The following is a 23,547-nucleotide window of genomic DNA, read 5'->3' as shown; positions in this document are numbered from 1 at the left end:
CTTCTAGAAAATAAATATTCTGCCTATAGTCAAACAGTGAGTGCAGAGCCCTGGTCAGTTCCCACTGCCTCTGCTCCTGCTTCGTAGTAATGCCTCTGGACACTTCCGGAAAACTGCCTGGAGGACTGTCGGGTGGTATTTTTGGCCTACTAGGTGGAAAAAATAATCTCGAGGATGAGAAACACATGCTGTTATTTTAATTATTTTATTCTAGATCTACTGCAAACTTTAAAATAGACTCTGCACGACTTTGTAATTTACTTTGCTGGCAATTAGGAGTCAGTCAGATGGTAATCTAAGACTAGTCTCAGACAAGCATCTTGATCAACGTCTAGTATCAGTTCACTTGTATTACTGCTCCTGGAACATTGGAAAATGAATTTTTTTTTTGATGAGTAGCATACTATGTAGGCTTAGGTCACACAAAGCCTAATTTAAAATGCTAATGGGATACAACTGGTCTCAAGCCATTAGGAAATAGGATAAACTATTAAAAACTGTAACAGAAACAACACTATTTCAGCTTCAAATGAACTTATTTTCACATATACTGTAGTAGGCAGTAAATATTTACAGTATTTTAATTAATATATTCATCACACTATATATTTTAAAGTCAACCTTACAGTGTCTTTAGCAGTTACAATTAACAAAGAATTCAAGTTTACATTAAATTACAGTGAGAGTATACCAAACAAGTATGAAAGTTATTTCATAAATCAAATAAGAATAATGTACATATACACATAAGTAAATCGACTCCCAAAGTACCACCTGTTATAAAACCAGTTCAGTGCATGAACATACCTGTTGTTTCATAATCTTTATCTGCTCTTTTTGCTGTCGCTTCTCCTCAGCAGCCATTATTGCTGTGATGAAAAGCCAAAACACAGGTATCGTCAGAAAAGGAACAAAGAAGAGAAGCCTCCTGTGAACTCCCCAGTACTCACTCTTCAAGTTTATGTTTTCGTTTAACTCACTCACCTTGTTGTTTTTTAGCTTCTTTGGCAATGCGAGCCTGTTCCTGCTTTTGGAGTTTTCTCAAAAGCTTTATTTGTGCAGCTTGTCGGGCTTTTTCTGAAAAACACAAAATTTCAAGGAATACTTTTAACAACTTTACCTAACTGTTAACCTAAAAACAATTAACTATGTGAATGGCATCATGATAAAGGACATACTTTTTAAGAAAATTGTTTAAAGTTAGACACCAGGTAGAAAAATGGTTTGGCAGAAAGTACCATGCTTACTTCCTTTAGAAATTGCCCAACTTTTTCATCACAGACAGCCCCATACACAGAAGCACACAAAAAGGATGCTTCTCTTAATCCTCATCACAGAAGCTAATTTAAGTACATTTTTTTTCACATTTCACATAATCCCTGGTTAGGAGGAAAGTAGCTGCTAATATGTAAAAAGAATGATTTAGCTTCAGTCTTAAAAATAACAATAAAGCAAAAGAACTCAAAATACAATACAAAGCCCCTCCCCCAAACATAGTATTTCACTCAGCTATAAAAATGGTAGTTTCTGAATCCAGTGATAATTTCATTTATGAAACAGAGGGACTTGGTCAGAATACTTCTAACTATAAAAGTGGTCTATCATAATATCACTTACAAAATCACTCTAAAATACTTAACATTAGATATTGCTTTAAATTTTGTAACAGATGAAGAGTTTTTAAAAACCTATATATTATATTCTCACTAGTAATGAATATACCTGACTAAATCCCGAATCACTTGAACTCTACTAATAATTTCCACCATTTATTGAACTGCCATATTAAGTTTACATGATCTTTTAATCTTCATAACAACCTTATAGGATATGCAACATTACACCCAGGTTACCAATGAAATAACTAAGGCTCACAGAGGTTAAATTGCAGAGCCAAGATATAAACCCACGTCTTTCTGACTCCAGGTCTATATATGCTACTAGTCCTAAAAATCTTTAAGAAAATTTAAATGCCTTCAGATTTTAAAAAGGACTTAACCATATGTTCTGTGACAGCTGAGAAACTCTGTAATGTATATGGTGTGTATTTGTGTGTGAATATATCAGCAATTTCAAACTCTACACAGGTGCACAGTTAGCTTTTATTTTTAAACCCTTGGGACAGAAACACACAAAAAGTTCAACTCGCTATCTTTTCACTTTAGCAAGGAAGACATAATTGTGTTAAGTCATTAAAAATTCATATAGCTTAAAATTTTTTATTATGAGCAGTTAGAGAAGATGGGAAAAATAGGTTAAAAAATCAGGCACGCTATGGAGGAAGTACGAGAAGTTAAGAGGCACAGAAACTTCACCCAGGCTCTGAGGAATCAGCTACTACCAACATCTCATTTATTTGGTTTATGATTGTTGAATATTATCTGGTATGACTAACTTTTGAAATGTTAACTTGACAAGTATCTTTTATGGTTTAGGAGATTACTTTCTTAAATATCAAAAAGAAAAGTTCATTTTTGAAATAAAGTGTTTAAATATGTCTAAACCAGCATGTATCTAACAATTGGCAGCCCTTTCCTTCTGCAGTGGCCTATCTTAAAACAATGAAGCATTGTACAGCAATGGCAATTCAGATTCTATCTATGATCAATAAAACTGACTGGTATATTATTAGATATATTAGAGCATTTGAGATATTAACAGGATTGGTCAATTAACAAGCTAGTTTGTTTATATAGTTTGAAAGTCTTTTATATATTCAAACTGTCAGATTCTTATCTATATTCTCTGAGAAGATACAGAGCTCTCATTTCACATTCAAAATCCACATTTATTTTATTGTTCTAGACCTTCCTTCAAATTAAGTCGTTTTACATGCCTAGATGAGTCCAACTAGGATAATAAAATATGACAGAAACTTCTAGAATCTCCTCTGACAACACCCCAAAGTGTTAATGTAGAAGTCTTTTAGAATAAAAGGGGTGATAAGGTGACTCATTTCTACTTTTTTTCCTTCCCAAGAACATGCATATTATACCAAATATACTTGTAAATATTAATAACATTTACTTACATTAACTATTTAATATTTATATACATGTTGAGAAAAAACATGTACATAGGTCAAAGGTAACAATTTACAAAATGCAATATAATACAAGGGAGAGCTACGTCATAGAATACAAACCAATTTGAAATCTAAAAGGGGAGAAAACACTGGGCGAAAGTTGAGTAATTACCTTCTATTTTGTTAAAATAAAATTTAGTTAATTTTGCAAATATGAAGTTGCCATTCTGAATACTAAGTATGAATGGTACTTGTGATAGACATGCAAAACAGGCATGAAAATAACTTGCTTTGGTTATCAGTTAATTTCAAGCTTTCCTACTTTATGTAAAAAATGCACACTTCCCACTATTATACATTCTTCAGAAAAGTCAGTGGTTTATTGACAATACTAATTTTAAAAATTCATCATGTATGTATATATCTTCATATATTAACATTTTTTAAACCTCTAGTAACTACTTAGGAGAGATTAAAGTCTTAATAGTAACCCAATGAAATAATACAAATAGTACTAAATTAACATACTAGAGGAGAGAAAAACTTACAGGACATTAAGTTACAGGCCAGGCAGTTAACTTATATGCCACTGGTGGAAGTATGAATTGAACAACCTCTTTGGAGACAATATTTGCCTGCTTTCTACCAAAATTGAAAATGCACATACCCTTGGAGTAGAGATTCTATCTCTAAAATTTTATACTGTGGATAGCCATACCTGTCAAAGCATGAAGATATGTGTAATGTTTTTATTGCAGCATTGTTTGCGACAGCAAAGATGAGGAAGCAGCTGAAACACTCACCAAAGGAGACTGAGTAAGGGAAGTGTGGTAGAGCCATACCTTGCCTCACCGACTATTCAGCCACTGGAAGTGTAAGGTTGATTTTTAAGTGCTGTATAGAAAGATGCTCAAGAAAAATTACGTGGAAAAAAACAAAGGTGAATGGTATATACACCAGTAAGTTCATTTATTTTAGAAATCAAAAAGAACATATACATCTATGAACATCACATATGCATGTGTACACATAAGTATGTGTTTGAATGTGTGTCTGTGACTGTATGTACACACTTCTGGATAGACTACCAAAAACCTGTTAATTATGATCCAACTTGTGAGTGTCTTTTATTTTAAAGTCAGTGAGAGTCAATGTCTTATTTTAAAGCATTATGCTTTATGAGCTTTTATCATGCATACTTCTTTTATAATGAAAACAGAGCTACAGAGAAGTCAGTATTATAATGGTGTATACAATAAATAGAAGTCAGCCAAGCTTTCCCTCCTGAAAAAAAAACTATGAGAAATAGTAAAATCCTGTCAGTCTTTTAAGTCAGTTTTTATTATTAAACCCTTATGGATATTATGTTTATGATACAAGCATGTACTGATATACATTTATATATATGCTTATGAATATAAGACATGAACACATTGATATATATCGAGACAGCCTTAAGAGGCTTCACACTTGTAACTACTTAATTCAAACTTCATAGCAGGACTATTTTATTTTAGTCAGCATTCTGTGTGTGAGACATAGCATGGGAACTTCATGTTGATAATTCCTGATAATTTTGAATCATGAATACATTTGAGGTTACTTTGAGCACGTTGTACTTGACAAATGATACTTTCTAGTGATCTTAAGACACTTTTTGATCTAAGTTTATTAGTTGGGCATTTTGAAAATAAATGTTATATATCCAGGCTACAGAAGAACCAAACTAAAACTTACCACTAATTGGAGTTCTCTGACTGAAAATTTACTCCACAGATCCACATATTTTGGAGTTACTCCCTTGTACCACCACAAGGAATTGGGAGCTGTTCAAATGAGTTTCCAGCCTTGAAAGTTCATCACCTACCTTTGTAATTCTAAACACACAGGGGATGATGTGTTTACGAGTATGACTCTTGAAAGGCGCTTCTTAAATCAAAGAACTCCAGTTACCAGTGGGACTCCTTATTTTCTCATTTTATTTGAACACAATTACCTACCTTTTAGAAACTGAGAGTAGTTATCAATCATTCCTATGTCAAATACATGTACAAATAATTAACACATTTTAGTACAGTTCTTAGTGACGAATGCATGTTCCCTACCTTGAGCTTGCAGTTGTCTTAGCAATTTGGCATCTGTGTTACCTACAGATTCAGCACCGCCCACATCAGGAGGCCGACCGCTGCGCTGGCTCACGCTGGTACCCTCTCCTGGTCGCTCTCCCTCTGGATCCGGTGGTCTTCCTCCATGAGCGTCCATTGCCCTCACACGGGGAATGGCGTCCTCTTCTTTCAAAGGACACCACTGCATTCCCTTTTAATTCACATTTTATAGAAATAAAATATTATGAACAAAATAAACACAAGTGATCAATATGTCAGAAAATTCTAGGTAAACCTGCACATATTAATTTTTATAAAGCTGTTGTAACCTTTAGAAATTTTACTTTCTAATTCAAGTTACATTTATAATTGTTCATGGCTTTTGGTACACTTGGTATTCTTACTTTAATGATTTAAACTTTAAATACACTGACAGATATATACCTGTACCTATAAACATATAAAGACATATATCTTAATCACCATTTCTGAACCATAATGACTGTCAAGTTGGCAGGTATTTGGAAAGATCAGTTGAGTGATGACACCTCTGTGGATTGCTCTCAGGAGCATCAGGTCAACCAAACATGAAGCTATCCAAATAACAAACAGAAGATTCTCTTTACAGAAAAAACACAGTTCATAAAATCAAGAAGGAAAGTAAGAGTCAGACTATTAGCAATTTGCAATATCTGATGAATTAATGAACCTAAGCAATACATTTGAATGGTTACCAATCACCAAAAAAGGGAGACAACTGGACCGACAGCCTCTTGATGGAGGTTCACTTCCTCACCTATAAACTAATCCTCCCCTTCCCCAAAAAACCAAACCTGGAAATGATTAAGCCTCTAGATTAAATCACTATAACTTAACAACAGGGAAAATTTATTTGCTGTGTATACTAAACTACACGGCAAAATCCAGTCTGAAGGAAATCCCACAAATTACCTAGTTTATTCAACAAATAAATTTCAAGAAGTGAAAACACTGTGGGAAGAGTAAAGGGGCCTTAAGGGATGTATCAAACATGCCCAATGTTTGTATCTTACCTAGATTTTCATTCAAATAGACAAACTGTCCCGGAAATTCTGACAGTTAAGAATTTAAACAATGAAAATTTTAGCAATCTCTGATATTTGATGATATCAAGAAATTATCATTTTAATTATGATAATGATATTCTTGGTATTCTGATACTTTTGTAGAAAACAAGAGTTCTTATCTTTTAGATACACTTACAGATGAAGTACAACGTCTAAGATTTGCTTCATCAAATTATGGAAGAGAAGGAGTAGATGGGAATATATATAAAACAATATTGTTCATATGATAATTTCTAAAGTGATGATAGGTACATGATGTACATTATTTTGTCTACTTTTGTGATATTTCAGATTTCCCACTTTAAGTCTCCTCATGGAAAACATCCACCAACATAAGGCTAGTGTATTACAGGAATAAGCCTGCTTAGTGCACAGGTAATAATCAAGAGCTGGTTGTCCTCTCTAAGGCAATCAAATCAAATACACTGTTACATCACATTATTTAGAGTCCAAAGTAGTATATCCAGACATAGGAAGAGCATCCTTTCAAAATAACCTTTCCAAAACAGTTTTACATTACCTTATACTTCTTTTTTCACAGAGAATTCCTTTGCTGTGAAGGTTAAGAAAATTTTTTAAATGTTTCTTATTCCTTCAAAGAATATCAAAGCAGGATTCAACCTCAACCACTCTGGGCACTTCTGCAGCCAGAGCCAGCAGTCCTGACTGCCCTTTATGCTGTGGTGCCAGGCTCAGAATCATGGCCTATTATGACTCACACAGTGGGTGCCATGGACACAAGCACTGCTCTTGCCCCCATCATGGATCACAGTTACACCCCACAGTCCAAGCACGGTGCTTTGTCAGAGGCATTTTGAATGCACTGTTTACTTTAATCTTCGTAATCATTTTACCTAGGAAGGTGGGTTTTACTGTCCCTATATTACCATTGAGGGAATCACAGGCCCAGTGAGGTTAAATCGTTTCCTGAGGTACACTGGCAATAAGGAACAGAAATGTGTGATTTGAATCCAGGACTGTCTCTCTCTAAAACCTGGGGTCTAAGCCACTACATGTACTTCACTGCTATTACAAAGACATTTTTCTACTTAACACTGATCACAATATTCAGGCATGAAAGCATAGTCAAGATGACGCTATGGCAAGGTTACGGAAACAACCAATGCATATACTCAGTGTCTACATGTCAAAAAATTATCTATACTAAATCTTTTCAGTAATTCCCATTTTAAATACTAATTCTGAGGACAGAATTTTTGCTGAGATTTCGAATGAAGTCAGTAGGATCAGCCGTTGTACTAACTGCATTTTTATACCATAAAACTCTAAGAAGCCAGCAGAACAGCTTTATGTTCACCAGCATGGGGAGCTTTTGATTGAATTTCAAGGGTTCAAACAATTAATCTTTTTTTTAAATCCAGTTATAATATTTAATAGTTGTATTTTACTCAGTTAGGAAAATATACCTGTGTCCAAAAAGGAACAGATTATGTTGATGTCCAAAATTCACCTGACAAATGACATCATTTACATTTTTGCTTTTGGCATTTATAAATAAAGCTTTCTAAAGTCGTTTCATGTATTGGGCTACCTTCTAACTCCAGGATTTCATAAAATGAGAACTGGATTGTTAGGAAAATCTCAAGTTTGTATTAAAAGTTTAATTCACTGAACAGTCCAAACAATTGTGGGTGAGGAAAAAAAGTATTTTTCTCAGTAAACTTTTCCTTAGAAAAAGCAAATACAATTTATATCATTTGATTCCTATGCTTTTCCATCATTCAGAAATCATGCATAAAAAGGAGTTTATTATTTTTTTAAGTTCTAAGACTAAGATAGTAAATGGTTCCTGAAAATAATCTTTCTTAAGATTTAAAAGAAACAGGATAAAGAGAAAAAAGATGACTAAGAAGATAGAGATGTTGACAGATCAAGCCTTTTATACCATTATAATTCTCCTTTCTACAGTTACTAATTTAAATCTTTCAGTAACACATTCATTTCTATAAATACTATGGTGAGAGAGAAGAAAAGAAAAGGTTTATGGAAACATCCACCAGCATAAGGCTATTGTATTACAGGAATAAGCCTGCTTAGTGCACAGGTAATAATCAAGAGCTGGTTGTCCTCTCTAAGGCAATCAAATCAAATACACTGTTACATCACATTATTTAGAGTCCAAAGTAGTATATCCAGACATAGGAAGAGCATCCTTTCAAAATAACCTTTCCAAAACAATTTTACATTACCTTATACTTCTTTTTTCACAGAGAATTCCTTTGCTGTGAAGGTTAAGAAAATTTTTTAAATGTTTCTTATTCCTTCAAAGAATATCAAAGCAGGATTCAACCTCAACCACTCTGGGCACTTCTGCAGCCAGAGCCAGCAGTCCTGACTGCCCTTTATGCTGTGGTGCCAGGCTCAGAATCATGGCCTATTATGACCTCACACAGTGGGTGCCATGGACACAAGCACTGCTCTTGCCCCCATCATGGATCACAGTTACACCCCACAGTCCAAGCATGGTGCTTTGTCAGAGGCATTTTGAATGCACTGCTTACTTTAATCTTCATAATCATTTTACCTAGGAAGGTGGGTTTTACTGTGAGGAAATCACAGGCCCAGTGAGGTTAAATCGTTTCCTGAAGTACACTGGCAATAAGGAACAGAAATGTGTGATTTGAACCCAGGACTGTCTCTCTCTAAAACCTGGGGTCTTAGCCACTACATGTACTTCACTGCTATTACAAAGACATTTTTCTACTTGACACTGATCACAATATTCAGGCATGAAAGCACAGTCAAGATGACGCTATAGCAGGGTTACGGAAACAACCAATGCATATACTCAGTGTCTACATGTCAAAAAAATTATCTATACTAAATCTTTTCAGTAATTCCCATTTTAAATATTAATTCTGAGGACAGAATTTTTGCTGAGATTTCAAATGAAGTCAGTAGGATCAGCCATTGTACTAACTGCATTTTTACACCATAAAATTCTAAGAAGGAAGCCAGAAGAACAGCTTTATGTTCACCAGCATGGGGAGCTTTTGATTCAATTTCAAGGGTTCAATCAATTAATCTTTTTTTAAAATCCAGTTATAATATTTAATAGTTATATTTTACTCAGTTAGGAAAATATACCTGTGTCCAAAAAGGAACAGATTATGTGGATGCCCAAAATTCACCTGACAAATGACATCATTTACATTTTGCTTTTGGCATTTATAAATAAAACTTTCTAAGGGTGTTTCATGTAACCGGCTATCCTCTGACTCCAGGATTTCATAAAATGAGAACTGGATTGTTAGGAAAGTCTCAAGCTTGTATTAAAAGTTTAATTCACTGAACAGTCAAAACAATTGTGGGTGACGAAAAAAATAAGTATTTTTCTCAGTAAACTTTTCCTTTGAAAAAGCAAATACAATTTACATCATTTGATTCGTATGCTTTTTCATCATTCAGAAATTATGCATGAAAAAGAGTTTATTCTTTTTTTAAGTTCTAAGACTAAGATAGTAAATGGTTCCTGAAAATAATCTTTCTTAAGATTCAAAAGAAACAGGATAAAGAGAAAAAAGATGACTAAGAAGATAGAGATGGTGACAGATCAAGCCTTTTATACCACTATAGTTCTTTCTACAGTTACTAATTTAAATCATTAGCAGTAACACATTCATTTCTATAAATGAGAGAGAAGAAAAAAAAAAGGTTTATGTTTTTCAGACTGAATGAAATAATCACAGTAAATGAGTAAAATTCACTCTACACTGTAACACATACCAGTATACTATTAGGCTGTAATGTGTCGTCATAAAGACGGTTTCCACTACTTAAGACACTTGAGGCACCTACTCTATACAGGCACATTCTCTACAGAGGTTAAGTTGGAGAGTGTCCTCTACTCAAAGGACAAGCATCTCTAACTGGGACCTCAGACTCAGGTCACTCTGACTCAGGCGATCCCAGAACCTTACCTTGAGTAGGTGATGAGTCTGAAAAAGGATGCAGAGGTCGGGACAGAAAGTTGACTCAAAATCTCCACTTAACAAAATAAAGATGGTCTGAGTTAGGGCCTGAGAATTAGAGCTAGAAAAGCAGGTAAATAATGAGGCCCTTTTCTTGGAGAGGACTGCCTGCATGTGAGGGAGAGAAGCCCGACTGGAGACCAGGCAGGTCTCAAGTGGCCTCTCAGTAACATGGAAAAGGGAAAGAGTACTAAAGTTTTCTTCCTGAACGAAGTTAAGATAGAAGATGGAGAAATACTTGAGGAAAATGGCAAATAAATTTATTGCTTTCAAGTATTTCAAGATTTAAAAAATTACCTCAAATGAATTGATTTTAGAATGTTTCCATTATTCAGAATTTTTTTAAGATTATGAAATTTTATTTAAATATGAGTTTCTATTTCAACACTCCTGTTACTCTTCATAAATGATACTCCAAAGTATAGCTGAACGTCTCATGAGCAACTGGTCTGTGTTCACTGTGCCTTCTGGACACTGAGCTGTCTAAGTAACTGGACTTCCTGTCTCACTAACAGCCAGAGTCCCCTGTCCACCGGCCCGTGTTCAGGTCTTAATAGGACGTGTGCTCAAGTCTCACTTCTACTTTTATATCATCGCTGTATTTATGTTCCTTTTGTTGCTCCCATTTTTGTTTGAGTTTATACACTTCAGGATGGTTTAATGGGGGGGAAGCAGTAAATAAGTAAATGAGGAAACCCAATCCACCAAAAGTCAGCTTTCACTGAATGATCTGCCAACTTACTGAGACTTTTTTTTGCTGTTGTTTTGTTCTTTAACTTTTAGTATCACCAAACCTTTGCTTCAAGTATTTCCTCACAGATCTGCAGTCCTAGGCAACTGTCAATTTCGCACATTAATATTTGGGATGCCTAGTACTTCCTGACTGATCAATGTTATATAAATGAATGAATGAACTTACATTTTTCAGAAATTGGAACTGTACCTATTCTAGGCCTTGCCTGAAATACCTGTGGTGAATGTTTTAAACCTTGATTAAGGTATCTGGTCTGGCGGTTTTAGGTCTGTTAGTCATTCAGTGAATTGATCATTTACCAAATTATTTCTGGCTAAACAATTTTCAGTAAATTTAACCATAGCTCAAATAAAACAAAGTTACCTTCTTTTTTTAAAAAAACCACCTTTCTATTTATAAGTGTACTTTCAGAATCCTTTATTTCCTGGTAATTAGTTTATAAAAAAGACTTGGAATCATACCTAAAAGACAACTGATCTTAAAGGCCTGCTAATAAATCTATATATATTCTTCACATTGCAGATGAGGGAATTAAGGCCTAGAAAAGTAGGCTTCAGAGGGGATTCTGAGAAGACCGTGGAACAGAAAATCCCTGGGATCACCTCTTCTCATGTACACACCTAGGCAACTACATGCAATATGACCCACTCTGGAAATAACCTAAAGACAAACCAGAACTTCCATAGCTAATGACGAGAAGAGGCCACACTGAGAAGGGTACAAGGGCAGAGCTGTGGTCAGCCCCATCTCCTGTCCTGCCCCGCCCCCCATGAATGAGAGGGAGCAGGCAGCATGGGGGGTGAGGGGAATGAAGCCTACACCAGGGCCACCCCGGGAAGACGAGCCATCTGGCTCTGAGGATCAGTGGGGCTTGACTCTGGGACGGCCAGAGGACTCGCGGAGGCCTGGCCTCTGTTCCTGGAGGGCGGGAGTGCTGATGACCCATCTGAGACCCAGCAGTTTGCAAAGCACCTAAATTATATGTGATTTATTGATTAACACTGGGATGTGTGTCAGAGGGATGGGATATCCTGGAGATGTATCCAGGGGAAGATGGGCTGCGGGGGGCCATTTTTCTTGCCGTCCCTCAGCCTAGCTGGCCAGACACTTACAGGAGTCTGTTCTGACACACTCTGTGGGGCTCAGCAAAGGCCGTCCTAAGAGGGAAGTATACTGCAACACAGGCCTGCCTCAGAAATGAGGGACAGTCCCATATAAACAGTCTAAACTCACAGTGAAACTAAAAAAAGAAGAACAAATTAGGGCCAAAGTCAGCAGAAGGAGGGACATAAGATTAGAACACAAATACATAAAATCGAGAAGGATAAAACAATAGAAACAATCAATGAAACTGGGAGCTGTTTCTTAGAGAAAATGAACAAATTAGGTCCCTAGCCAGACTTAACAAGAAAAAAAGGAGTCTACACAAGTAAGCAGAATCAGAAATGATAAAGGAAGAATCACTATGGGCACCACAGAAATACAAAGAATGATGATGGAATACTATGAAAAAATATATGCCAACAAACTGGAAAACCTAGAAAAAACGGACAACTTTCTAGAAAAATACAATCTTCCAAGACTGACTCAAGAAAAACAGAAAATCTGAACAGACCAATTACCAGCAACGAAACAGAACTGGTAATCAAAAAACTACCTAAAGAACAAAACCCCCGGATCAGATGCCTGAACCACTAAATTTAATGAAACATTTAGAGAAGACCTAACACCCATCCTCCTTAGTTTTCCAAAAAGTAAAAGGGGAGGGAACACTTCCAAACTCATTCTACGATACCAGCATCACTCTAATACCAAAACCAGGGAAAGGCATCACAAAAAAAGAAAATTAAACACCAATATCCCTGATGAACATAGATGCAAAAATACTCAACAAAATATTAGCAAACCGAATTCAAAAATACTATCAAAAAGATCATCTACCATGACCAAGTAGCATTTATTCCAGGGATTCAAGGAGGGTACAATATTAGAAAATTCATCAACAAAAAGAAGGACAAAAACCACATGATCATCTCCATGGACGTTGAAAAAGCATTCGACAAAATTCAACATCCATTCATGATATAAACTCTCAACAAAATGGGTATAGAGGGCAAGTACCTCAACATAATAAAGGCCATAAATGACAAACCCACAGCCAACATCATACTGAACAGCGAGAAGCTGAAAGCCTTTCCTTTTAAGATCGGTAACAAGACAAGAATTCCCACTCTTCTCACTTTTATTCAACATAGTTATGGAGGTCCTCGCCACAGCAATTAGACAACACAAAGAAATAAAGGGCATCCAGATTGATAAGGAAGAAGTTAAACTCTCACTGTTTGCAGATGACATGATATTGTACATAAAAAGACCTAAATAATCCACTTCAAAACTGCTGCATCTAATATCTGAATTCAGCAAAGTTGCAGGAGACAAAACTAATACACAGAAATCTCTTGCATTCCTATACACTAAAGATAAATGAGCAGAAATAGAAATCAGGAAAATAATTCCATTCACATATACATCAAAAAGAATAAAATACCTAGGAATAAACCTAACCAAGAAGTAAAAGACATATACTCTGAAAACTACAAGACACTCACAAGAGAAATTAAAGAAGATACCAACAAATGGAAACACATCCTATGCTCATGGATAGAAGAACTAATACTGTCAAAACGGCCATCTTGGCTAAAGCAATCTACAGATTCAATGCAATTCCTATCAAAATACCAACAGCATTCTTCAATGAACCACAGCAAATAGTTCTAAAATTTGTATGGAACCATAGAGAACCCAAACAGCCAAAGCAATCCTGAGAACGAAGAATAAAGTGGAGGGTTGGGGGGATCATGTTCTCTGACTTCAAACTCTACTACAAAGCCACAGTAATTAAGACAATTTGGTATGGGCACAAAAACAGACCCATAGACCAACAGAACAGACTAGAGAACCCAGATATTAACCCAAGCATATATGGTCAATTAATATAATTAAGGAGCCATGGATACACAATGGGGAAATGACAGCCTCTTCAACAACTGGTTTTGGCCAAACTGGACAGCTACCTGCAAGAGAATGAACCTGGATTGCTGTCTAATCCCATACACAAAAGCAAACTCAAAATGGATGAAAGACCTGAATTTAAGTCATGAAACCATAAAACTCTTAAGAAGAAAACATAGGCAAAAATCTCTTGAATATAAACATGAACAATTTTTTCCTGAACTCATCTTCTCAGACAAGGGAAACAAAATAAAAAATGAACAAATGGGACTACATCATGTTAAAAAGCTTCTGTACAGCAAAGGATACCATCAGCAGAACAAAAATGCATCCTACAGTATGGGAGAATATATTTGTAAATGACATATCCAACACAGGGTTAACACCCAAAATACATGACTCACACACCTCAACACCCAAAAAGCAAATAACCCTTTTAAAAAATAGGCGGAAGACATGAACAGACACTTCTCCAAAGAAGAAATTCAGATGGCAATCAGGCATGAAAAGATGCTCCACATTGTTAATTATCAGGGAAATACAAATTAAAACCACAATAAAGTATTCACCTCATACCAGTTACGATGGCCAACATCAAAAGATTAGGAACAACAAATGCTGGCGAGGATGGGGAGAAAGAGGAACAGTCCTACACTGCTGGTGGGAATGTAAATTAGTTCAACCATTGTGGACAGTAGTATTGGAGGTTCCTCAAAAAACTCAAAATAGAGATACCATGTAACCTGGGAATTCCACTCCTAGGAATTTACACAAAGAAAACAAATTCTCAGATTCAAAAAGACACATGCAACTCCCCCCTGTGTTTATTGCAGCACTATTTACAATAGCCAAGAAATGGAAGGAACCTAAGTGTCCATCAGTAGATGAATGGATAAAGAAGAGGTGGTACATATACACAATAGAATACTATTCAACCATAAGAAAGAAGCAAATCCCACCATTTGCAACAACACGGATGGAGCTAGAGGGTATTATGCTCAGTGACATAAGCCAGGTAGAGAAAGACAAGTACCAAATGATTTCACTCATCTGTGCAGTGTTAACAACCAAGCAAAAATTGAAGGAACATAACAGCAGCAGACTCACAGAAACCAAGACTGGACTAATGGTTACCAAAGGGAAAGGGACTGGCGAGAGTGGTTGGGAAGGTAGGGAGAAGGGGAATAATGGGCATTATGATTAGCACCCATAACATAGTTGGGGGAACGAGGAAGACAGTATAGCACAGAGAAGAGAAGTAGTGACTCTATAGCATCTTAGTACGTTGATGGACAGTGACTGTAATGTGGTATGTGGTGGGGACGTGATAATGGGGGGAATCTAGTAAGCACAATGTTGCTCATGTGATTGTATATTAATGATACCAAAATAAAATAAATATTTGATGAATGAATAAATGAATTAAAAAAAGACAGAGAACACTTGCTATACAAGAGATTCCAGTAATAGGAGAGCTTCGCTGGAGAATTCTACCAAACTCTTAAAGAATTAATGTCAATCTTTCTCAAAATCTTCCAAAAAACTGAAGAGTACAGAACACTTCCAAGCTCACTCTATGAGGCCACCACTATCCTGATATCAATCCGGATTAGGATGCCATGAAAAAACATGACTGCAGACCAATATTCTTATTGAAAACAGATGCAAAATCCTTACTATGCTGATGCACAGTGCCTGTAAAGGGGTATGTGTTGTGGACTTGATAACAAGGGGGAATGTAGTAACCACACTGTTGCTCATGTGAAACATTCTTAAGACTATATATCAATGATACCTTAATAAAAAAATAATAATAAAATAGATGAGCATTTTCTAAAAATATTAATAAACCAAATTCAAGGTCACATTAAAGGATTTCCCACATGACCAGCTGACACTTATCCCAAGGAGGCAAGGATGGTTCAATATGCAAATCATGAGATTAGCAGAAGTAAATGAAAAAAATCACATCATCTCAGTAGAGTCAGAATAAGCATACTACAAAATACAATATACTTTTACCATAAAAACCTGCAAAAAACAGCAGAGAAGGAACAACCTCAGCATGATAATGTCCATATACAACAAACCTATAGTTAACATTATACTCAGCAGTGAAACATTGAAAGCTTCCCCTCTAAGGCCAAGAAGACAAGGACTCTTGAGCCTGCACATAATGATGTTGGAGAACTTTGGACTCTAACCCAACTGAGGTCACGAAAATGACAAAGTCTAAAGACCAGAATGCAGACATATTTTTCTCATAGTTGATGCACTTGCTGATATTTAAAGCTTGTCTGTCTGCAGGTAAGAATTATCAACAATTTTGATTTCCTAATGTGGGTCATGTAGTATTTCTGTGGTAAATTGTGCCTCTAATTGGAAAAATACAGTGGACAATTTTCTATGATGGTGCAAATGTAGTGGTGCAGTGACCACTGGAAAATCTGAATGAAGGAATATCAGGGATATTGCAAGTTTTCTGCAAGTCTGAAATTATCTGAAAACACTCTTCTAAAAGAGTGTGTTCATACTATGCCATTAAGCCAATCTAACCACAAAATGTTACAGATGAAGAGCTTGATTTACCCCAGATGAACCAAGTGGTAAAGCTAAAGCTAATCAATCTTGTAAAAAACTGAACATTTAGAAGGCAGTACATGAGTATTGTATTGTTACCTTCAGTGTGACGGATAATTTGTGGAGCCTGGGGAAACACTGAGAACTTTAAACCCCTTTTTCTATCATGATGCCTTTCCTCACCTGGCTACTGTGAAAACTCTCTAACCCTTGCCACAGGGCCAGGACAGGGCCACAGGCATTCCGTCTTACCGCCGCTCCTCCCGTTAAGGCCCATGGCGCCCCCAAACTGCTGCATCCAGTCCTCTCCATGAGGCTGACGGAGGACGGAAGCAGGGGTCTCAGCTGTCATTTTGCTTCTTGCGTGGTGCTGCTCTGAGTCTGTCCCTGCAGGTATGACCCAGCAACATGAAGAGGGGACTGGAGAGAGAGGATTACCACTCCGGCTCTGCTGGGGTGGGATTCTCTTAGGACAAATTACCGGGTAAGCGGCAGGAAGGAGCAACGTGACCGTGCGGGGAATTCATGGTGCAGAGGCATGTGGGCTATGTGATGAAGAGACTAACCCCTTTGTGCTGCCGTAGGGGACTACATGTACTCGGTGCACTCTGACACAGGTTAACATGACTCACAAGGTAATATATGGAATATCAAAGAATATACACTAAGCTGAATCCAAATCTTGATACAAAATCATTATTAAATTATATACAAATTAGCACTGTGGAATATTTTGAGTACTGGAAATAAATTTTCGGTGTCTCCTGACAATTTTAAGACTCTCCTGAAAACTGACAATTTAATCAAGCACCATGATTATTAGTTCACTCGTTTTGAAAAGAAACAATGAGAGGACACAGATTTGGAAGTATGTTGTATGAGTGTAAAACTTTACTACGGCACACAGATCTATTTTATGAATTTGAAAATTAGAAACAGTAAATTGAAAATATTTCTGGCTTTAGTACAAATATGTATACTTGAAATATTACACTGTGAGATATAATACATATACTCTTAAAATATTTAAGAGAATTTCAATTATTCCAATGTCATAGGAAATTAACCATTATGAGAATTAATAGAAGCACTGGTAAAAAGCATCTGAATTCCATGGTCAGATACTGTCCACAATTCAAGCAGACAATCCCTTGAATGTACACCTACTTCCCCTGTGGGTGAATCTGTGTCAGGCTTCCTCCATGAAAACAATTCAGAAGAAGTAAAACCTACAGCATGCTATAGGTTTTATAGACATAGACACCCTTGTAAAATAAAGATTCTATACAATAGTTATGAGAAACTAAAACAAAACCCCTGTTAATAGTCCAAAAATTTTAGATTCCTTAAGTAATTAAGAAAACTTCCTCAGGAGTTGTAACACATAAAATACACAGTGCTAAACTCAGAAGCACGCTGGCACAGATAAGACTCTCAAATTTAATGCAATTGATCATGATGAGATGATCATATGAATCATAAGCAAATGGTTAAAAAACAGCTCTAGTGAAAAACCAGGACAATATGTAATTCCTCATGTTTATTAGAATGCTTGTCATCTAGCTTACCAAGAAAGAACATTAGGTAGAAAGTATATTAGAGGAATGTAAAGCTAAAGCAAGGTTTATGTACATTATTTTCTGAAGCTCAAAATAGACCAAAAAAGTAAAGGAATGAGCATGCTAAAAAGAAACTTGAGTTTTCAATTATTACAAGAAGGAAGGAGATTAGAAACATCTCACTGTTATCTCAGAAACCAAGACACACAAAAGTAAAGTACCTTCAGATTTTCTACTTGGAACCTGAGAAAATCTGTTTTCCATAAATGCATGTCATTTAGAAAAAGCAGCCACTGTTTTGGCTCTTAAGCATTACGGTGATTTCAGTCCTAAAGATGTTTTGTAACTGCGCAGGCATTCCCTGTCTAATAAAGGCCCTCAGACATCTCATTGATATAGAAGACTGGGTCCATCAATTATGACCCACAGTATGGGAATCAGAATGTGTAAGTTAAGATTAAAGAAAATGGGAGTTTGCAAACCAAGGTAAAGCAAACTAAAATGGCCCAGGGCTCTGCTTTCCCCCTCAAGGCCACAGACTGACTCTTGACTCATGTATCCTTGACTTGTTTTACCGGAGTTTGGGCCCCACCAGACGAGCCACCTCCTGACAATGAGCACGTGGACTCTAGCCTCAGTGGAGCCAGGCTGACAGCTAACACTCCTCAAACAGTCCCCTGTCACCTCACCACAGACCCGTCAGAACAGTGCCACAAGCTCATCACACATCCTGCAACCCTTTCCCATAACCTTTATAAGCCCTTGCTTATAAGCCAGTAGTGAGTGCAGGGCTTTAAGCTTTAGCTATCCGTTCTCCTTGCTTGGGGAACACCCACTTTCTTTCCCAATGTTAAAAAAAACCACATCGCAAAGTCAGGGTCTGGTTTCACTGCTCAGGTCAGTGTTTGGCTTTGCTGTATGTTGACTGAGTGGAAACAGGTTTGTTTCATTTGGTAACAACCTCACCTTAGATGGTTTAAAGCAGCATGCAGTAGGTGGCATGGAGAGAAAAGACATCATCGTATTTTGTTCTAAACCTGATTCATGAAATTTGCTCACTCTAATCATGTATCAAAATAGATAGATGTTCCCTTGGTTAATTTATGCATGTTTTTAACAAATACATTCACACATAGGTCTGGCAAAGAACATATTAGTGGATGAAGATAATTTTAAAAAATTATGTTCAACACTAATTCAGGAGAAATCATCAAGCACAATGATAATCCCATTTGAAAATGACAAGCTACAAGGGATATTAACATATTGATAAGTTAGCTTTTCGAAAGCTAGGGACATTAAAGCATACTAAATTCTGGTTTGGCATCAATAAAATAGTAGAACTCAAAATAATGTTCTGAATTTTAATGTACTTAAACTTCCACTTTTCAGTGGATCTCAATTAATGTTGGAAAAGTAACAATACAGGTGAATGAAGGGACTTACTAGCGTGTGACTTTTTTCTCTTTGCCTCAGGTTGCAGGGAAGACTGGCTGGTCCCATGTCTTGATACGAATTTGATGACTGTGTATATGATGCTGAAGTGGCATTTCTCTACAGAAACAATCCTGAATCAAAATGATACACAATAATATAAAGTTAATTCTTAGAAACCCTTAGTGAATGAGGAACATTGCACATTAATTATTACAGGGTCAGATCCTTAAAGATGATTCACACAAGGGCACAAAGCTCTAAGAGCTGGCTCATTCCTCAATTGATCTGCTTCCATAAAGCATTTTAAATTAACAAAATATTATTCTTTCTGGGCACACACTATACCCCAGACCCTGGAGCTATTACATAATCTAATTCTGGTCTTTCATAACAGTTTTATTGTACAGATAACACCAGCCCTATTTACCTTTCTAAGAAATTTTATGCAACACAAGTAAAAAAAAAAAATGTTACAATACTATATGAGAATTTAAATAAAGGAAGCATTTAGGAATATGATAGAAAATGGCAGGTTCTGTACCCACTCCTTACAGAAACATCCAGAAGAGATCATGGCAAAGCCCCATCTGCAGGTGTCAGGACCCCACGCGGGACACATTTTCCTCCTGGTGGACTGCGCTCCAAGTCATCCCAAAGTTGCAGCCCAGACTCCTGGGTCCTGCAGATACAAAAGCTCAAGTCTTCACTCTGGCAAACGTACCAGAGTGCACAGGAGGAGCACACGTGCTCAATGCGTGCCAGAAAAGGCAGGTTCAGCATCCCATAGCTCAAACAGAGTCACTACTGATGGTTGGGCCCCTTCTTAGGAGTCCTGGTAAAGGGCTCAAATCCAATATATGATTATTCAGTGAAAATATATGGTTAAGTTCAAACAGAAATGGAGCCTGATGCTCTGTGCCCAGATGGGATTTTACACATATACCATTAACTTAAGATCAAAGTGAACATAAAAATTTCTGATTTTCAGTCAACCACTAACATATGATTGGAATATGTAAGAAACAGTATCATTTATATCCACCAAAACTAAAAAATGCAAAAATACAAATGCTCAAATATAAATGCAACAAAATACTTGTAGATATCTGGGGAAAAACATGTGAAACATTTTTGACAGCAATGAAAGAAAAAACAAAACTACTGAGATATACTGCCCATGATCAATATTCCATTACTAAGATGTCCATTTTCCTCAAATTGACTTAGAGAACCCAAGTAATCCCAACAATAACCGTACCACACTATATTGCAGAAATTGACAACTCATTTGAATACCTGTTCATCTATACAATGATAAAGAAAAAGTTGAACTCAAATGTTAAAATTTCACGCTTAACTGCACAGCTACAATAATCAAAGGAACATATTTTAAAATGAATACACACAGGGACTCTCTTGTCCCCTCCTGGTGTGAGCCAGGAGCTCTGTCCTTTCGCTTTATCTCTAAATAAAAGCCTGTACCTTGCTCTCCTACCTTGAGTGTTTATGAAGCTCATTCTTCGGCTTCGTGAACAAGAACCCTGGCATCAGAATGACCCCAAACAACAAGTCTCCCAAACACAAAGGCACTGCCACCTTCTCTGCCCTGATAGAAACCACTGAAGAAACAAAACTTGACAGCCCTTGACTGAGACTTCATGGTAACTGTCCAAAGCAGCTATTTCATCTTAATGAATCCAAAAGATGACTATGAAATTAGATTTTGCCTTGCTATTAAAAAATCATCAATCTAACTACCAAACTTCCAGAAAAAAAATAACAGAACACATCTTATTAGTTGCCCTGTTTGTTATCTGTGCTCCAACAACAAGGATCCTCCTGGCTGCAAGTGGATAACAGACTTGCCAAGCATGTAAGTCCAATTTCAGGAGGCAAGCAACTTACATATTAGATAGTTATAAAACTGCACTAGATTAAGTGGACAAATTGCATTTCCATTCTACAGTATTATCCTGATCTGTAAACCTGTCTTCATTAGCCTGAGTATTTTCAAACACCTAAAACTCAACTAGTTCTAATCACCTGCTTTACCAGGCAAAACCAAATGTGTGCTTGACACCCTCCATTTAAAAAACCCAGCTGTCTTGACGTTGATGTCTAGAACAAACACCTACCAGAGGTTTCCCCAGGTCATTCACCCTTCTATTGGGCAGGTGTGTTTAGATGAAAACTTCTGATTTAAATGTCAAGCCACACTATAAATTGTAGTTCTTTTCTCCTGATTAATAAAATAAAAATAAAAAAATAAATGAATACACATAAATAAATGAAATAGAACAGAGAGTTCACAAATGGACCCAACAAAATTACAGAAACTTGAACCTCGCCAAAGAAATGAAAGCACTTCCACACAGAAAACAGGGCCTTTAGACTTTATTCTTCCATTTTCTTATTTAGAGTCCACCACCATCAACAAGTGGAGACGAGGCAAAGGGACGGCCGTGTGTAAATGAACACAGACAACTCAGGTCAGAAATGAAAGTGACGACTGACAAAACAGAAGCACAAAGGACTGCAAGAGGCCGTTATAAAAAGCTCCTAGAAATGCACAATATTCCAAAACTGAACCAGACAGAAGAAATAGAAAATCTCCACTGACAGATTGACAGTAAGGAACTGCACTGATAATCAAAAAAAAAAAAAATTCTTACAAAGTCAAGGACCAGATGGCTTTCAAAATTACTTCCACCAAACATTTAAAGTACAGTTAATATTTACCTTTCTCAAACTACTTCTAAACCTTGAAAAGAAAGGAAAACTTCACGCCTTTTTCTTAGATCAGCATCACCCCAATACCAAATCCAACAAAAACAGTACAAAAAAGGAACACTAAGACACCACCATCCTTGAACACATTTGTGAAAATCCTCAAAAAAATTAGCAGCAAAGTGAATTAAAAAATACATTACAAAACTCATTAACCAAGAACAAGTAGGATTTATTCCATGGATGCAAAGATGGCGAAATATCTGCAAATCAATGTGACACATACCATTAACAAAAGGAAGGACAAAAACTATCGTCATCACAATAGGTACTAAAAAGGATCACAAAACCCAACATGCTTTTATGCTAAAGACTCAACAAAGTGTGTATAATGGGAACATACGTCAACAATACAAACGCCACATATGACAAACTCACAGCTGCCATCACACTGAATTGCAAAAAAGCTGAAAGCTTTTCCTCTAAGGTCAGGAACAAGACAAGAATGCCCACTGTCACTTTTATTAAACATAGTCCTGAAAGTCCCAGCCACGGCAACCAGACAAGTAAAAGGCATCCAAGTTGGTAAGGAAGAAGTCAAATTGCCCCTACTTACAGGTGACATGATACTGTATAGAAAAAACCCTAAAAACTGCATCAAAAAACTACTAGAATAAATGAACTCAGTAAAAGTCACAGCAAACAAGCCAATGCGCAAAAATCTGCCACATTTACACATACAAATGAACTACCAGGAAGAGATTTAAGAAAGAATCCCATTTATGATTGCCTCAAGAAGGATAAAATCACTGGGAATAAAATTCAACTAAGGCAGATAAAGACCTGTACTCTCAAAACTCTAAGACACTGATGAAAGAAATTGAGGAAGACACAAATAAATGGAAAGCTATCCCGTGCTACTGGATAGGATGAATGAATATTGTTAAAATGGCCATATTATCCAAAGCAACCTACAGATTCGATGCAATCCCTATCAAAAAACCAATGGCATTTTTCACTCAACTAGAGGAAAAGATCCTAACATTTATATGCAACCTCAAAAGACCCTGAAGAGCCAAAGAAATCTTGACAATGAAGAACAATGCTGGGGGTCAAGAGCTATACTACAAAGCTGCAGTGAATTAAACAGTATGGTACTGACACAAGAATATATGAATCAATGGAACTGAACAGATAACTAAGAAATAAACCCACACTTATATGGTCAATTAAAATATGACAAAAGAGGC

At 36.5% G+C, this 23,547-nt stretch overlaps 1 protein-coding gene across 14 annotated transcripts in view; it reads right to left on the bottom strand.

Annotated features, from left to right (window-relative positions):
- Positions 1-23,547, bottom strand: part of LOC140846792 (bromodomain adjacent to zinc finger domain protein 2B-like) — a 120,976-nt gene that overhangs the window by 77,102 nt on the left and 20,327 nt on the right. For 10 of the 14 annotated variants that reach the window (XM_073224500.1, XM_073224503.1, XM_073224499.1 and 7 more), the window contains exons 4-8: positions 20,123-20,249; positions 19,580-19,701; positions 5,131-5,341; positions 985-1,077; positions 808-869 (exon numbers count right to left, since the gene is read on the bottom strand). In XM_073224500.1, the coding sequence (XP_073080601.1) occupies positions 808-869; positions 985-1,077; positions 5,131-5,341; positions 19,580-19,636 (423 nt within the window). In that variant the 5' untranslated portion in view covers positions 19,637-19,701; positions 20,123-20,249. Of the gene's footprint in view, positions 1-807; positions 870-984; positions 1,078-3,867; positions 4,763-5,130; positions 5,342-6,756; positions 6,773-19,579; positions 19,702-20,115; positions 20,250-23,547 lie in introns of those variants that run through there. The other 4 variants (XM_073224501.1, XM_073224504.1, XM_073224505.1 and 1 more) reach the window with 4 other exon arrangements.

The sequence above is a fragment of the Manis javanica genome, chromosome 16 (assembly GCF_040802235.1).
Source record: "Manis javanica isolate MJ-LG chromosome 16, MJ_LKY, whole genome shotgun sequence".
NCBI classification, from domain to species: domain Eukaryota; kingdom Metazoa; phylum Chordata; class Mammalia; order Pholidota; family Manidae; genus Manis; species Manis javanica.
The sequence above is the reverse complement of the archived record's forward strand: the minus strand, read 5'-3'. Positions and strand labels throughout refer to the sequence as shown.